This window comes from Culex quinquefasciatus, chromosome 1 (genome assembly GCF_015732765.1).
Source record: "Culex quinquefasciatus strain JHB chromosome 1, VPISU_Cqui_1.0_pri_paternal, whole genome shotgun sequence".
Classification (NCBI taxonomy): Eukaryota; Metazoa; Arthropoda; class Insecta; order Diptera; family Culicidae; genus Culex; species Culex quinquefasciatus.
The window spans coordinates 48,851,143-48,870,301 of NC_051861.1; the positions used below are offsets into that span (position 1 = coordinate 48,851,143).

At 37.2% G+C, this 19,159-nt stretch overlaps 1 protein-coding gene across 6 annotated transcripts in view; it reads right to left on the reverse strand.

Annotated features, from left to right (window-relative positions):
- Nucleotides 1-19,159, reverse strand: part of LOC6034937 (cadherin-87A) — a 370,702-nt gene that overhangs the window by 1,845 nt on the left and 349,698 nt on the right. For all 6 annotated transcript variants that reach the window (XM_038266992.1, XM_038266991.1, XM_038266993.1 and 3 more), the window contains 7 exons: nucleotides 18,150-18,288; nucleotides 17,510-17,664; nucleotides 12,181-12,270; nucleotides 10,309-11,469; nucleotides 9,897-10,057; nucleotides 5,387-5,488; nucleotides 4,921-5,299 (listed from right to left, as the gene is read on the reverse strand). In XM_038266992.1, the coding sequence (XP_038122920.1) occupies nucleotides 4,921-5,299; nucleotides 5,387-5,488; nucleotides 9,897-10,057; nucleotides 10,309-11,469; nucleotides 12,181-12,270; nucleotides 17,510-17,664; nucleotides 18,150-18,288 (2,187 nt within the window). The remainder of the gene's footprint in view (nucleotides 1-4,920; nucleotides 5,300-5,386; nucleotides 5,489-9,896; nucleotides 10,058-10,308; nucleotides 11,470-12,180; nucleotides 12,271-17,509; nucleotides 17,665-18,149; nucleotides 18,289-19,159) is intronic.

The following is a 19,159-nucleotide window of genomic DNA, read 5'->3' on the forward strand; positions in this document are numbered from 1 at the left end:
TTTCTAAACATGAATAACATGACGGGGTTCTTACAAAAACCACTCATATCAGAATCAACCGAACTTAAGTTAAAATCGTTAATAATTGAACTTTCAACTTTCAAAAGTGACTTATGGAACCCCAAGACGGATCGAATAAGAATTTGATTCTGAATCGATATGTATAGGGGAATGTGGGGCGAGACACCCAAGAGGAACAATCGCTCGTACGATCGTTTTTTTTTACAATTTCCAATATGAGGAATTGTTACTAGCAATGCAATTAGTTAATTTTACTACCACATAACCACAAAAATGACATAAACGCCACGGGACAGAAGATTGAATGGTTTTTTAATCCTTCGTTTTCTTTTATCATTTGGAAAGCCAAAATAATACTTAGGGTTTATTTTTAAGTTCATTTTATCAAAATGCTATTTATACTAGATCAGGAGTATACCTACCAATGATTTGCACCTATTATAAAGTATGATTTATCATTTGGTTATTTTTGTTGAAAGTTTTTGAAAAGATTTGTTCATGTAGGGCAAGTGAACCAGGATTTTAAGAACAGAAAAAAATGACTTATAGCACGTTACGTGACTTTAAGTTAAAAGTTATTGAAAGTTTGGGCATTGAACTTGAAACTTCTTTTGGGAAAATTATGATTGCAGCTGCATATTTGCCATTCCAATGCACTGGGGAAAATAAAAATTATTTCAAAGGGGATTTGAATAAACTTACTCGGCATAGATCTCGATTTTTGATCATCGGTGATTTTAATGCCAAACACCAATCTTGGAATAATTCAAAAGTAAATTCCAATGGTAAAATTCTGTTCAGAGATTGCACTTCTGGTCTTTATTCGGTTTTATACCCGAATGGGCCAACTTGCTTCTCTTCTGTTAGAAATCCATCAACAATTGATTTGGTTTTGACAAATCAAAGTCAGTATTGTGGTCCTTTAGTGACTCATGCTGATTTTGATTCTGATCATCTTCCAGTAACTTTTTCACTTTCTCATGAAGCAGTTACCAGACCCAATAGTTCTGTGTTTAATTACCACAAAGCTAATTGGGACAGGTATCAGCATCATATTGAGAATAATTTAAGTCATGATTTTGTTTTAGAAACCAAAGCTGATATTGATTCAGCCTTGGAATCTTTAACTAATGCAATTTTGTATGCTAGGAATATTGCTATTCCTAAAGTCCAATTCAAATTTGATTCTCCCATTATTGATGACGATCTCCAGCTTCTGATTCGGCTGAAAAATGTTCGCCGAAGACAGTATCAACGTTCTCGTGATCCTGCACTGAAGCGAATTCAAAAAGATTTGCAAAAGGTTAGTGACCACAGATTCACTCTCCTGCGAAATGAAAAGTTCGCAAGAGATGTCGAACAAATTAAACCATATTCCAAACCTTTTTGGAAACTTTCAAAGGTTCTTAAGAAACCTCAAAAACCAATCCCTTCTTTAAAAGATGGTGATAATATTCTATTAACTAATGAGGAAAAAAGCTCAAAAACTTGCTCAGCAGTTTGAGAGTGCTCATAATTTCAACTTGAATGTTTTGAGTCCTATTGAAAATCAAATTTCAATAGAATTTCAGAATATTGTTGAACAAGAATTTTCATCAGATGATGTTTTTAATACGGATGTGAATGAAATAAAATCTATTATCAAAAAATTTAAAAATATGAAAGCCCCTGGTGAGGATGGCATTTTTTACATTTTAATTAAAAAATTACCAGAAGCAACTTTAAGTAGCTTGGTCAAAATTTGCAACAAATGTTTTGATTTAGCATATTTTCCCAGTAGTTGGCAAAATGCCAAAGTAGTTCCGATTTTGAAACCGGATAAAAATCCTGCTGAAGCCTCAAGCTATCGGCCCATTAGTTTGCTTTCATCTATTAGTAAATTATTCGAAAGAATAATTCTTAATAGAATGATGACGCACATGAATGAAAATTCAATTTTCGCTGATGAGCAGTTTGGATTTCGCCTTGGGCATTCAACTACTCATCAGTTGTTGAGAGTTTCAAATTTAATTCGAAGCAACAAATCTGAGGGCTATTCTACTGGCGCTGCTCTTCTAGACATATAAAAAGCATTTGACAGTGTTTGGCATAAAGGTTTGATTGCGAAATTAAAAAGGTTTAATTTTCCGATTTATATCGTGAAAATTATTCAAAACTATTTGACGGATCGTACTCTGCAGGTATGTTATCAGAACAGCAAATCTGATCAACTACCTTTACGTGCCGGCGTCCATCAAGGAAGCATTTTGGGTCCAATTTTATACAATATTTTTACTTCTGACTTGCCTGATTTGCCCCCAGGATGTCAGAAATCACTTTTTGCTGATGATACAAGCATCTCCGCCACAGGTAGAAGCCTTCGTGTCATCACAAGAAGATTACAAAAAGGCTTAGATATTTTCAATTCTTATTTGAAAGAATGGAAAATAACTCCTAATGCTGCAAAAACTCAACTTATTATTTTCCCTCACAAACCAAGGGCTGATTTTCTTAAACCAAAAAGTCATCACATTATAAAGATGAATGAGGTAAATTTAAAGTGGGAGGATCAAGTGAAATATCTTGGACTTGTTTTTGACATAAACCTTACTAACAAGGATCACATTGAAAGTATCCAGGTTAAATGTAACAAATCGTCGCCATCGTGCTAACTTGTCGTACGTGCATTTTGGGCCAAATTGAGTTAAGAACGCCATTTTGTGCAGCTCACAATGCCTCACCTTTTGACCTTCACAGATCCCCAAAAATCGATTTCAATCCTGAGATATTCAACAAAAACCGAAAAAATCCGTGCATTTTTGTCACTTTACATATGAAAGTAGTTTCAATCTTGTCGTGCTATCTTGTCACTCCATGAAAATTGATGTAAGTGCGACAAAAGGCCAAAGGGATTTCAGGCCAGAAAAGTCAGGATGCGTTTGTCGCACGTACATGCTAGACTACCGTAAACATTTGTAATTATTACTCGGGACTCCAGCAACCAACTTCAACCAAACTTTGGGACAATGCACAGAATGGTCAGCCAAACAAAACGTGTTTGTTATTGTTTACATTGCGTGCTCTCGTTTTTGAATATTCAAGGTCAAACATTGAAACGCGTTTTTCTCGGAACGTCGAATTGGCGGGTGCGACAAGATAGCACGACGACGTCGAAATATATTAAATGTTTGTATCCACTTATAAACAGGAATTCTAGACTTTGTCTCAAGAATAAACTGTTAATTTATAAACAAATTTTCAGACCTGCCATGCTTTATGCTGTGCCGATCTGGACAAGTTGTTGTTTAACCAGGAAGAAAAAACTTCAGAGGATTCAGAACAAAATTCTGAAAATGATTCTGAAACTTCCTCCCTGGTTCAGCACCAATGAACTTCATCAATTAGCCGAAGTTGACACTTTGGATGTTATGTCCAATAAGATAATTGATGCATTTCGACAAAAATCATTGCAGTCTTCAGCTGCAAGGTATCCCTTTTCCCTTTTGTACATGTAGGACCTCCTACATTTGAAATCACTGAATAGCGAAAGCTAAATATTTTATGAATAAATGAAATTTGCTAGTATTTAAAATTGAGGTGAAAAGTCATCGATTGTGATAAGACACTCAATAATATTTTAACTGGAAAAAAAAACTGAATAAATATAAATTAAAAAAAAGTACACAAAAAAATACAAATTGCTGCAACACCATATTTTACTGGGAAATAAATGCATTAGCCTAATAAAAAATTTATAAACAATTGTTCAAATTATTTGTCCCTATAAAATATAGTGATATTATGAAAATTTACTATTTATGATCTAATTAATTTATTTTATTCGCAAAAACGATCAAAAATATTATTATTTTATCTATCTTCAGTCCCAAGACGTTCAAATCAGAAAATGATGTTTTCATTTAATCGCAGTTAGATTCAACTTGGTTTTTTTAAATGTTTTTTTTTTTCAATAAAATCAGAAATAATATTTTTTGTTGCGGATCCTTAAATGCAACTTTTTCGTAACACCCAATATGTGCTATCACAACATAGTTAGAACACTCGTGGTGCCCTAAAAAGCGCACGAAATTTTTGTGTTGGCAACATTATTTTCAGACATAGACATAGTTTTCAATATGTTTCGATTACAAAAAGAAATGGATTGTTGCAAAGTTGTTTTCAATTCAAAATGTTTGCAACATTGCAACGTATTGTTGCTAATATGCCATTTTTATGTTTCTACAGCAAAACAAAAACTGGACTTAGTAAATTTTATCATGTTGCCAAATGCTACTTGGGAATGCCCAACTTATAGCCTTTCTCTTGCAACGCAAACCATTTTTTTCGTGAAAATTGTCTGCAAACTGAAAACGCCGAAAATTGAGCTTTGGTGGCCACCCTAAGGTAAAAACTAATCAAAAATCAAAATAAATCGAAATAACTCCAACTTAGTGCATACCCTACTTCGACTTCTTTTTCATAAAAATTAGCTAACTTGATATCTTTAAAATAATCTTTTCTTTACTTTTTATTGATTAAAAAAGTGCTTTTTCAATCCTGCCTCCTCTTGCGTTGGTAAGACGGGCACCGGTTTTTTTTACAACCTAGATAACTATCATAAAAATATGTAAAATCCCAATATTTTTTATCAGATACTGTTACGGACATTAAGACCATTTTCGCGAATTGAAAAACATACAGCACTGTAATGTTACAGTTTTTAATGTTTCGAAAATCGTCAACATTTTTGTTCGTTGCAAATGTTTTCAAAATCGACAACATTGTTTTCAAAATTCCATTCCACGTCACGCAAAATCAGCAAAAAAATGAAAAGCAAATGTGACCATGAAACATCTTAGTTTCACATGACATTTGAGAAAAGCCAAAGCAGAACCACCTTACTCCCAACCCAACACCTACCGACGGCGCCCTGGTGTCCCTCAGCGTCGCATAGTCTGCCATCTCTCCGCTCAGTCCGAGGCCGCCCACGCCACCTCCTCCTCCACCACCGCCCCCACCAATCCCGCTGCCCAGCACCGTGCTCAGATTAGTGCCGTAATTCCGGGGCTGGATGGTGGCGTACGTATTGTCCCCACCGCCCTGCGACAGCTCGTACGAGTTCCTCCGGTCCAAACCGAGGACCAGAGCCTGTTCCTGCTGGTGCTGCAGGGGACTCCCCGAGGAGGACGTATTGTTCGAGCTGTTGAGCTGGTGTTGCTGCTGCTGCTGCTGTTGCGTAAGCTCCGGCTCCGAAAACACTTGCATCGTCAGTTCCTGCTCCTCGTACAGCTTGAGTTTCCTGGAAAAAAAAGCCGGCCAGACACAATGGTAGAAATTAATCCGGTCAAAGAGTTAGAGTTTCGGAAACCGGGGTGATTTGACTTACTGCTCAATCCAAAGTGGATTCTCGGTAGTATTTAAATCCTCGATAATCTGCTTTTTGATCAGTGCGTCCTTCCGTCTGGTCTCGTTCGGAATCGTAATGACCCTGTAATGGAGGATGTCGAACGTTAGCTGACATGTCGTCTGTTGTGTCTGTTGTGCTATCTTGTGACAACGACCATTTGCTACTTTTCGAGAAAATCAATTGGAGTCAAAAATTATGAAGCAATCTGCTCGCATAATATCGCAAAACAAACGCTCCAATTTTCAACTAATTTGGTTACAACAGATAAAAGATACAGTAAATTATGTAAACAAAAATCTGAAAAGCACGTGTCACAATTGTGTACTGAAAGTATAATTGTACTACATGTCACAAGTGTGCACAGAATTCCCATACAAACGAAAATAAGCTCCAATCAATGGTTTAACCGACTTAATCAGTATATTTTCAAGAACAAAAGATGGAATTGCTTCAAAAAAGATGTATCTACACCAGCGATGGTATAATCGTCATCAAAAGAAAACCTTTGGACGTTCATTAAGAGAAAAAAACACTTTTTGAGGATGGGCAATGAGTGTAAACAAAGCGAAATAAATAACTTAAAGTGGTGCTAACAAGGAAATTCACAAAAAATCATCAACAGATTGATTTTTTTTTAGAAGTTCGGGAGCGATTTTCTTTTGCGTGCTTTGCCTTCTCTCTCTTTCGCGGGTGAAGAAAGTTCGCAAGCGAAAATGATTTTTTTTTGCGATTATTCCACACAAACATTTGAATTTTTTCACATTTTCCAACAACATGTATGACGTGTCACAAATGTGCACGATAATTTTGATGATAAAGTGGTCTATGTTACAAGTGTATTTTGCGATATCCGGGAAATGGAAGCGAATTTCCAAAATCGGATTAAAGCCCTTTGTTAAGTATAGAAAAACGTCATCGTTAACTCATTTTCGACCAAAATGGTCGTTGTCACAAGCTAGCACACAACAGACGATGTGGTAAGATTCTTCTCAGAAGGAAAGAGTACGCTCATTTGCGTTACGTTGGGTTAATTGCAAAATCAGTCCATTGCTGTCAATCAGAACAGATTTGAAATCAACTGGAAGTCAAGTATTTATACTTTGAAATTGTGTTTTTTTGTTTTTTAATATTTTTTTTTATTTGGTTTTATGAACTTATTGCAAAATTATTATCAATTATTGCTAAAATTGTCGTGTAAAGTAAAGGTTTCAATGCCAATTATGTAATATTTTAAAATCATGGCTCAATAATTTCGATTTTTCACTTTTCATCATCACAACCAGGTTTGCCAGATAAATCTGAGAATGCAAGATTTATCAAGTGTCTGCCAGAGCAAAGATTCACCCTTCTCTGTGCCAGTTATTGACAGATCTGGCCAGATTTTTCACTTTATTCTCATTTTGAACATGTTTTTGATTTTTCACTTTATGCTCATTTTGAACAATGTGTTGATGGAAATTTATTCTTAAATAAAATGCAAATTCAACATTTTTGAGGCCATAAAATAAGTTCAGCCATCTACACTCTACACATTTTTAAATTCATTTATATCCTCCCTCCTCTTCACCATTCAAATTTGTTAGATTTTTGTATGCCAGATTTTTTCAGATTTTTAATAGATACTTCGCCAGATTTTTAAAATTTTGACCTGGTAACCCTGATCACAACGCACTTGAAAAAAAAAGATTTAAATTCAATTAAACAGATTTAATTTCAAAAGATTTTGTTAAGTTCTTTGTCAATTTTAACAAACACAAACGACAAAATAAAGAGAAACACAAAAAGTTCCTTTTCAAATCAGTTTTTCGTAAAAATGTAATAATTCGTGAAACTTCTTAAGTTTACATATTAACATTTTTGCAATTGTCTGCAATTTTGTAGAGCATTGTAACACTCAAAAACAAAAAAAAAACACGAATGAAACAGTTTGTTCTAGATGAAAAAATACCCTTCTGCGTTATTGCGATTCTGTAAGGACATTAAATTTCCTAAACATGACGTGTCCCAAAAAAGGTTACAGTCATGTAACGAAAAATAGCAGAATTAATAAAAAAAATATTTTTATCGATGAAAAATACCAGTGTTCCCACGAGCCTAAGCCATCGGCTAGGCTAGGTTCATTTTTTTGGTTCAGGTTCACACCACACGTCGGCAAGCACCGTCGGCTCAGGCTCACTGAGTGCCGTGAGCCATGGTTCATTTGGTTCAAACCAGGCGAGGCTAGCCAAAATGAACCATTGGCTTGAACCTGGCTTGAACCTGATCAAAGAATGTTAGGCTAAACGGCAAGCTTTGTTACACCGTAGTATGCTCAAACCGTAACATTCGCTACACCGTAGTATGGTTACACCGTAACATTGTTACACCACAACATTCGTTACACCGTAACATTGTTACACCGCAACATTCATTACACCGTAACATTGTTAAACCGTAACATTGTTACACCGTAACATTGTTACACCGTAACATTGTTACACCGTAACATTCTTACACCGTAACATTCTTACACCGTAACATTCTTACACCGTAACATTGTTACACCGTAACATTGTTACACCGTAACATTGTTACACCGTAACATTGTTACACCGTTAAATTATTACACCGTAACATTGTTACACCGTAACATTGTTTCACCGTAACATTGTTACACCGTAACATTGTTACACCGTTAAATTGTTACACTGTTAAATTGTTACACCGTAACATTGTTACACCGTAACATTGTTACACCGTAACATTGTTACACCGTAACATTGTTACACCGTAACATTGTTACACCACAACATTCGTTACACCGTAACATTTTTACACAGTAACATTATTACACCGTAACATTGTTACACCATAACATTGTTACACCGTAACATTGTTACACCATAACATTGTTACACTGTAACATTGTTACACCGTAACATTGTTACACCGTAACATTGTTACACCGTAACATTGTTACACCGTAACATTGCTACACCGTAACATTGCTACACCGTAACATTGTTACACCGTAACATTGTTATAACGTAACATTGTTACACCGTAACATTGTTAAACCTTAACGTTGTTACACCGTAACATTGTTACACCGTAACGTTGTTACACCGTAACATTGTTACACCGTAACATTGTTATACCGTAACATTGTTATACCGTAACATTGTTACACCGTAACATTGTTACACCGTAACATTGTTACACCGTAACATTGTTACACCGTAACATTGTTACACCGTAACATTATTACACCGTAACATTGTTATACCGTAACTACGATGCAACGAATGTTGCGGTGTAACCAAACTACGGTGTAACGAATGGTACGGTGTAACGAATGGTACGGTGTAACGAATGGTACGGTGTAACGAATGGTGCGGTGTAACAATGTTACGTAGTAACACTGCTACGGTATAACAATGTTACGGTGTAACCAAACTACGGTGTAACGAATGTTACGGTGTAACAACGTTACGGTGTAACAATGTTACGGTGTAACAACGTTAAGGTTTAACAATGTTACGGTGTAACAATGTTACGTTATAACAATGTTACGGTGTAACAATGTTACGGTGTAGCAATGTTACGGTGTAACAATGTTACGGTGTAACAATGTTACGGTGTAACAATGTTACGGTGTAACAATGTTACAGTGTAACAATGTTATGGTGTAACAATGTTACGGTGTAATAATGTTACTGTGTAAAAATGTTACGGTGTAACAATGTTACGGTGTAACGAATGTTGTGGTGTAACAATGTTACGGTGTAATCATATTACGGTGTAACGGATGTTACGGTATAATGAATGTTACATTGTAACATTGCTACACTCTAATATTTGTTACACAGTGCATTATTCCTATGGTTCTCATTAGCCTGGTTAGCCTGGCTTAAGCCATGGTTCATGGTTCACTGAACCAGGATTGAACCACAAATTGAGGCTTAAGCCGAACCAAGTTTATAGGTGAACCTAGCCTAACCGGTTCATTTGGGAACTCTGAAAAATACGTTTCATTCGAAATTCTGATTGCCTAATCCAATTAGGCGTTCAATTTTACATAAAAGTCCCTTTCAAACCAAATTTCCAAACCATCATCATTTCAGGCTGTAAATTATTGAAAAATACGTCTTTTTTGAATGTGAAACTTTTAAAACTTTTAAAAAATAAACAAAATTACTTCAGGAGGTACTTTGAACACTTCTTTACCAAGCTCAATGTAACTTTGAATTCGGAATGGAATTTGTCCTTACAATCGTTCAATGATGTTCAAAGAAACAGCTATGCTTTCAACTCCAATTATTCGAACCGCACCCAATCGGCAAATGCCAGTCAAGTGGATGCAAAAGTTGATGAAAGTCCAATACACGTTACGTGTTTGGCCACCACCAGTACGATACGGCACGCCAAACTCGTTGCCCCTCTGTCCACTGTACGGTATACAGTGCAAAGTGCTCATCTCAAATTCATGTGTTCCCATACACCCACTCACCAGTGCTTGAGACAGCAGCACAGCACAATGAAGCTGACGGCACCCACAAACAGCACTATCAGCAGGGCGATTATCGCCGCCAGAGCCAGGTCGAACTCGTCCTGCACGTTGGCTGCGTAGGCCGGCACCACGTTCTCGATCGAAAAGCCGGCGTTGTAATCCTAAAATTGGAACGAGAAACAAGGAGAGGGAGGTGAATCGTGTAAACCTGGCTGAAATGTGTGTTAGTGTGTGCATATATTTGGATGCAGGCATGCAGGTTAGGTTAGGATGCAATTCAAATATAGCTCCTTTGAGGGCGCTTTATATGACTTTGTTTGGCATCTTTGTCTTCGCCGAGGCGACAACAAAGCCGCTCAATTATTTCGAGCCTCTATTGTTTGTCAGTTTGTCAGACCTTGACTACACTCACCTGTAGGAAATCGTATTTGGCATCAATTTCTCGCAGAATCTCCTCCACCGGTACAATCATCTGAGTGTTCATGTCGATTGCATGGAAGTACATGTCACACCAGTCCATCCTAATTCGGCCCAGGCTATCTACGTGATATCTAATTTCATCAACGATAATCATCTTTTGTGTAGCATTCGACAGTTCCGAAATGATTTCGTCCCGATCCAGGTGCACCTCCGAAGGTGGCCTGGACAGTATCACTCGAACCAGTTGTTCCGGGTTGAAGATCCAAACGTAAACCTTGGCGGTTGCCACACGCTCCGGAGATTCAACTTCCTTAGCAATCACGTCCAGAATGAACCTGTCCTGGTTGTACTCGGCCATGTAAGTCGCCGTCGTTATGCGACCCTCCTGGTTGATCGTAAACGGACTCGGAACAATGCTTCCGGTAGTCTTTGTAGCACCGAACTTGTACAGGAACGATCCGCTGATGAACAGTTCCATCGTAGAGTTCACCCCCAAGTCGCGATCAGTCGCATTCACGATAGTCACCAGCTCGTTGATCGATGCCTTCGAACTTATCCCCGCGTAGTAAACCTCCTGCCGGAAAACCGGAGGGTTGTCATTCACATCAAGCACCGTAATCCACACCTTCGCAACCGTGCTATCCCGTTCCAACTTCTTGATCGACATCATCATCCGATCCCTCTCAGTTATCACCAAATCAGACTTTTTACTAGCTTGGATGTACAACGCGTACACGTCCGTTTCCTCCCGATCCAACGACTTGTTCGTGTAAATATCCCCGCTGATCTTGTCCACGTAAAACGCCCCATCCTCGTTCCCCAGCATCATGTAGTAGTAAATCTTCGGCACATGACTATCGTAAAACGCCTGAATCTTCCCAATCCGAATATCCTGCGGGCTGTTCTCCGCAATGAAGAACTTGTACGGATTCGACGCATCCGGGAACTCCGGATGGTTTTCGTTCACGTCCACCAGCAGCACCGTCAAAAAGCGCAACGTCTCAAACGCCGTCGGAGTGCCCTGATCGCGGGCCACCAGGATCAGCTCGAAGCGCGGCTGCCGCTTGCGGTCCAGCGGTTTCCGGATGCGCAGCTCGCCGGACATCTCGTTGATGACGAACTCGTCCGTTTCCTGCACGTTTGCGCTGTTGACCTGGGAATGTTGAGGAAGGGATGGTTAGACCTTGGTTAAGTAAAAGAAATCAAAGCAATCTTCTTTAATTAATCAATCATAAGATTATAATTCAGAGGTGTCAAACCTTCGGACGAAACTTTGTTTTCCTGAATTATGACTCTTAGGAAAGTGCCTCAAAGTAGTAAATATTGAAACATTTTTATTCTAATAATTTATATGAACATTTGGGCCAAATATGAGCACTCTAGGTCAACGGGAAGAGAGACAAATCGGGGCACAATGTTTGAAGATTCCTAAACGTCCTAAAAAGGGTGAAGGTTGAAGCATTCTCATTGCTTAAATTTTAAAAGAGTTTCAAACTCTAATAAAAAAGCAACTCGATTCGAGCTGGAGCTTGCAGGAGGCATTTGGAAATTTGATGGGTTAAAATGGATGTAAATAAAAATTTCGGAAAACGAGTTGAAAATGCATTTGGAAGTTTTGGTTTAGTCATTAAAATATTAAGCCCAAGAACTGCTTTTTCTTTAAATTCCAGATAAAGGAATTATTTTCAAACAAGAACTAATTATTTGCTTCAGTAAAGCACTTCCCATCACAATCTAATGAATTCCGCAAACAGTTGCATGTTGCGGACTTTGTCGTTTGTTTAATTCAAAGTACACCCAAATTCAAATTATCCCGTGCTCTAAAACTAATAGAAACACGGCCGTGCGAACATTCGCCACTCACCTGCAGATGGTACAGGACCTTTCCGTTGGTACCGTCGTCGTTGTCCGTGGCCTTTACCGTCATCACGAGGTAATCCGCCGTTGCTAAATTCTGAAACAGAATGTAATTAAAAGACAGCGCCGTCAGAGTTTGATGAGTTTTCGGTGTTTTGTTGACAACCCCCGCACAATAGCGGGAAGATCGTGAGGAAGCAGGGAAAGGCGCGGGTAGTAAATGCTATTTTCCGTTGTGGCCCCGCGGGTTAAGGTAAAACGAACGAGGTTTACTGGGGGAAAACTCGACCAGCAATGAAATAAAAAGGTACAAAAGGAAGCTGGCATAATTTACGAATGAGGCATGAAAGGTTATTATAGTATTCTTTGAATTCTGGGGGATTAAATGATTTTCTAAATTATATTTAAAAAAACAGTTCAATTGTGCTCGATAGTCCAAAATTGAATTCAACAACAATCATCAATACACCTCCTGGGACTCTACTTCACAGGCTCGTGCCGCCATTGCGTTGCAATGTCCGCATGATGGGTGCTAATTTATTCCGCGTGAATATTTCGAGTAGTAGCACTCATGCGTTTGAACGTGTTTTCACTGTCAAACATGGAACGCGCAATGTGAATTCAGCTGCAACTGCCGCTGCTGGTTAGAGTGCGGCGGCACGTGGGCAAGCTTGCATGCAATTACACAGCCTGCTGGGAATGTTGTTTGAAATGCGAGTAACGTAGGATAGTAGTAGTGTAGCTAAGTTTCTGGTTTGGACCATGTGGTCCAATCATGACAGGTTAATTTCGTCGAAATTCAAAGCTGGGTTCAAATTAAGGACCCTGTATGAAGAAATGTATCCAAATAAAAATATAATTGTTGACAAATAATGTTAAAATTTCCTTTGATAAAAAACCCAACCTAGAAAAAATTTTCACCACAATTGCCAGTAAGAAAGCAATGCAAAGGGTTACAATTCCTTCTTCAAGGTATTGTGATAAAATCCGAAATCAATACGCTTTAATATGTTTGCGTTGCTGCTGTTTTTCACAAGCCATGAGAGCATTTTGAGCATCAAGTCAAACATCAAACATAGAAAGGCTCTTAAATTAATTTAAACTGGCAACACTGTTTGCTCTTCAATCATTTTACTTTATTATTAGTGCAAACAGCACGGCTCACTCATGAGTACTGTCCGTCGCAAAGTGCCCCCCAGACAGGATGGAAATGCACGGAGCGTCAATGAAAAACTCAATCAGGCGAACTTCACACTCGTTCCGATCCAACTGGCTGATATTGCGAACGGATAGTGCTAGTAATAGTGCTTTCTTGACGCAGGGAAGATTTTTATACGTGTCGAGAAAGCTGCAACTGGAGCTATCGAAGGTTAACAGGTGGAGCCAGATAATGCCCAACGGCTTCGGAAATGGAACGCAATGATCTCTGATTTTTTTTTTGCAATTTGTTGCTTGCAAGTAGGTTATGCAACAAGTTGCAAGAAGAAGATTTTTTCAGCACGAGTCGTACATTTATCAAACGAGGTGTATCGAGTTGGATAAATACGACGAGTGCAGAAAAAATCAGGTTTTGCAACGAGTTCCATACAACAATTTTCGAATTCCGAAAAGACTTTGAATGGAATTTTAAGTTAATTATCCGAGTGTTTAGTCAATTCACTCATAAAATCATAAAACAATATTAAAAAGTGTAACTTTATAAGAAAAGTGTTGAAAAGTTCAACTTTTCAGAATTACTTTTTAAAAATAATATTTTTAGTAAAGCAAAGTAGGCCTTTTCGTCATGCGAGAATGATTGGAACAGTAATTAATAATAAGTTGAAAAGCTCAACTTTTCTGCACCCAGTTCAGTACTGAATAGTTGAACTTTTCAGCACTGGTATTGAAAGGTATTGATTTTCCATGCTGTAATTTTTGGTAGAGAAAAGTAGGCCGTTTCGTCGGTCGAGAGTGACAGGAAAATTAAGTCGTTTCACGACGGAATTGCAAAAAACAATTTAACCAACATGAAACTTTAATTGCCAAAAGTTAAACAAACACAAAAAAAAAACAGAAAATAATTAACAACCACACACCCAAAGTTTAAGAACGAGGGGATAGTACTCACGAAAAGAAACGTGAGGAAATGGACACATGACCGCCACTTAGTCACCGAACCGTGGTGGCCCATACGGCAAAGGCACGATTCAATATGCCAAAGGTGTTGGCTTCGAGTCTCGGTACTGGTACTTTTTTTTTGATAGATGTACTTTTTTGAAGATGAACCCATGAGTAAAGTACTCTCGGTAATTTCGGGATTAATCCTCTCAGTCCGCACACAGTTCCATTTTACTACCGAATCGTTCTCTTTATCCTCCCGTATGCCGATGACCAGTTCTTGGAGTACCGTCAGTGGGGGTGACTATGGGTCAAAAAACGATACACCTCTCGTAATTACTTAATAACAAAAACAATTTAAATAACATCGAAAATCTTCCAACGTAGATTTGTTCTTAGATAGTTTACTTACATTTTCCCAAAAAAATGTGGATTTTGATGAACACTACCTTAAATGCCAATAGTTTGAAAATTGACCTAATCTCACCCCTTAGAGGGGGTGACATTGGGTCAAATGAAACTAAAATGATGCTCAAATACAACAATATGATAAAAACAAGTCATCCAACAGCGTTTCTTGTTCGAGGGAATCGTATTGACACGCTACAATGTTTGAAGTGGAGATTTTCAAACATTTGGGTAGTTTTTGAGCAATCCCAACAAAATTTTTAGAAAAATGATTTTTCAAGAGGTCATTTTTGGCCAAAAACGAACCTCAACTGTAGACAGCTGTCAAAATAACAGGATTTGCTCAAGGAACGAGATTTTTTCAGCGAAGTCATCTTAAGATGTCCCCTACACAACCCTTTTAACAGAATTCAGTTTAATTGAGAATAATCTGAAAATGGTGAAATCCGTAAAAAATCACTTTGACCCAATCTCACCCCCAGCCCCAATGTCACCCCCACTGACGGTACGTATTTTAGGAAAAATACTTAAAATTTAAGTTTTTACAATATGGGTAGTAAACGATCGGATTTTTTTTACATTTCAAAAACACAGATTTTTTAAAATTGTGACAATTTTCTTAAACTTAAGTATGTTCGAAAAAAAACTTAAAAATCATGTTTTTTTATACAGTGGGTACCAAATGATCGGGATTTTCATTCATTTCAAAAGAAATTACACAAATTTTTGAAAACACTCAAAATTCTCACAAAACTGCACATTTAAAAAAATACTGAAAATTTTACTAAAAACCGCAATTGGGAATTTGTTTTCTAAAATATGTAATTCTGTTAAAATTTGGAATATTTTCAAAAAAAATCTATCGAAATGTGTTCCAATTATTTTTCACCCATTTAAAAAAAAGGTTTTTTACAAAAAGACGCATCTAAAAAATGTTTTACTTGAAATGCTTATTACAATGAAATGGTTAAATTATTTCCAAATTTCAATAGTACACTTTGTTAAGCATAAATTAAGGCACAAAACAATCCTGAAACGAACCAAATTAGCTAGACCGTTCCTGAAAACAATGCGAAATATGTTGACGCTTTGCATAGTAGGTCCAAAATAGGGCCATATACCCTAGTTTTGTGAGAATTTGGAGCATTTCACAAAAAAATATCATAACTTATAAAATTTATTATAATTTTTTTATATTATAAAAAAGATTACAAAAAAGCTTGATTATTTTCAATTATTATTTGATAGAATTCAAAATTACTCCAAATGCTGCAAAAACTCAACTTATTATTTTCCCTCATAAACCAAGGGCTGATTTTCTTAAACCAAAAAGTCATCACATTATAAAAATGAATGAGGTAAATATAAAGTGGTAGGATCGAGTGAAATATCTTGGACTTGCTTTTGACAAAAACCTTACCTACAAAGATCACATTGAAAGTATCCAGGTTAAATGTAACAAATATATTGAATGTTTGTATCCACTTACAAACAGAAATTCTAGACTTTGTCTTAAGAATAAACTGTTAATTTATGAACAAATTTTCATACCTGCCACGCTTTCAGCATTCAGTGGTTCAGCACCAGTGAACTTCATCAATTAGCCGAAGTTAACACTTTGGATGTTATGTCCAATAAGATTTTAAGATTGATGCATTTCGACAAAAATCATTGCAGTCTTCAGCTGCATTGATCCGCTCTTTATATTGTTTATGAGGTAGTTTTAAGGTATATCTCTTCCCTTTTGTACATTTAGGACCTCCTACATTTGTAATTACTGAATAGCGAAAGCTACAATATTTCATGAATAAATAAAAGTTGCTAGTATTTAAAATTGAGGTGAAAAGTCATCGTTTGTTTAACTGAATGAAAAAAATCTGAAAAAAACAAAGGCTAACAAAAAAAAACGTGATTCGATTATCCAAGTTTTGATTATCCGAAGTGAAATTTTGCCAAGGCCTTTGGATAATCGAGCCTGGACTGTATCAAAAAAATATATTACTATCAATCCATATTGTAAAAAACTTAAATTTTGAGAAATTAGCAGTTTTGTGAAAATTTTGAGCATATAAAAAATGGTATAGCTTTTCAATGTATACAAAAATCCCGATCATTGGATATCACTATAGCAAAATCAATAATTTTGAGTATTCTTTCGAGAAAAAAATGCATTTTCAAAGTACAGGAAAAAAAAACGTATTTTTGTCATGATTTTCATGTAATTATAGTTGCAATAAATAACTGACAGCATCCCAATTCCAAAAATAAAAAAGTAAAAAAGTAAAAAAATGAGATTACAGGCCACGATTTTACCATCGATTTTTTTTTTCTTCTGTGTTTATCGACAATAGGTTGGATGATTGTTTCAGACATAGTTTTCAAACAGATAAAAGGGATCAGGCTTTGAAAAAGTACTTCAATAACACTTCAGTGATCATAACTTTCGGTTTTTTTGTTTTTTTTTTTAATGTCTCTCAATTACCAATCAAACGTGCCTGTAGAAACCTAGAAAAAAAAACTGATTTTGTTCTGCGCAGTAATGAAATAAAAAATACATTCAGTTGCTTAAAACGGTAAACAAATTAAAATAAAAAAAGGTTAAAGAATGAAAAATTATTGGATAACTTCTCCATATGGTGATCAATTAACCTATATTTCGAACTACGCAAAATGGGTTTGTTTGTTTAGATTAATTCCAATGACCGGATCTATGAAAATGACAATGCTTTCAAAAGCAACATTTTCCCCGAACAAACTAACGAGTCCCTCCCAAATCCATATCTACTCCCCTCTTTCCAGCTTCTGTCCTTATACTGGTGGTTCTGGCTTACCTCCGGGATCTCGACGGTGGCGTTGTACAGCGCGGGCATGATGAAAACGGGCCGATGTTGATTGATGCTTTGTATTTCGATCATAATGACTGCCGTGTCGGTGTGCGGACCCGAGCCCAGCCCGTCACGGGCTTCGATTTCGATCTGGTACCGACCTGTGAGGTATAGACAAAAACAACGCCGAGACAAATTAGAACGCTTTCCCGCGTGGAGTGTCCGCGAAGCGCTGATAAGCGATTCCCGGGCGAGTATCCACAGGAGGATTGATATTGAATTTGACGTATGCCGCCGTAGGAGCTCTGATTTATATTGCTTGTAGAAGAGTGGAAAGGGGACGGAAATCCACTTGGAAATTGGCGTCGGGATTAAGAGGAATTTCGTGTTATTCTAACAAACAGCCGGCAAACTATGAATAAAGTATGAAATACACTCTGTCGAATTTAAAATCACATCATCGTGAAGACATGATTCGGGACTAGGGCGATGAAGAGTGACCTCATGAGTTGCAACTTTACATTATTTTAACAAATATGAATGCATCAGTTGCAGCTTGTAAGGATCAGCTCCACTTACTGTAATAAGCAGTTATTGTAGAGAAAATTATAAGGTTTTTTTTGGTCACCCTATCAGGCACACTCACCGTTCAGTCCGAGCAGGCTCAAGCCGGGATACAGGATTCCCGAGTTGGCATCGAGCCGAAAATGGTTTTCAATATCGCTGCGGATGATGCTATATTTCACGTCGCCGGCCGCGCCCTCGTCTGGATCTGCCGCGCTGACCTGTTGAAGGAAAAAGAGAGAGAAGAACGGAATGACGGCGTGGTCATTTGTTATTGTTCGATTATAAATTAGTTCCCAGCTCTCCGTGAACCGTGAATCGGAAGCCGGGGAATACGCGATAAAAAACGGGGTTTTCGAATCACAAAGCACACACAGAAGCAGAGACAGACTGACACGCGTGGAGTAGTGTGATCCGCAATAGATTGAAGAATACAGAAATCGTTGTGGTCAAAGCATTTATGACCTTTTTTAAATATCTTAGGCCGTTGCAAATATTTCCCCTTCCTCACTACGGTAAGGCTGTAATCCTGCTTTTAAAATGAACTTTTTTACATAACGCTCGTAGACCCACATTCACGTATACCTAACGACTCAAAATCGAAAACTGAACAAATTTCTGTCCGTCTATATGTGTGTCTAAGTGTTAACAAAATTGTCACTCAGATTTCTCAGCACTGGCTGAAACGATTTAGGCCAAACCAGTTGCATTTGACTCGGTTTAAAATCCCATAGATAGAGTTTGAAAAAAATATGTTTCGATAAGTAGTTCAAAAGTTATGCATACAAATATGTTTTCGCATGCATCGGGATGTTACATAAATGACCATAAACCATATGATATTCATTATGTTACATATCCTGATATAAGATTTAGCAACCCTATCTCAAGTTATGACAACTTAAGTAGTCATTGGTTAGGTAATCGAAAGACGTTTACAACGAGTCTAAAGCATTAAAGACATGGCAACTCTGTCATAAGTTATGACCACTTAAGTGAAATGTATGTACTTCTTGGAGCCGGATCTTACTTAAATATATGTATACTAAGTCCGGATTCATCTGAGGCATCTTTGGATAGATAATCTAAAGA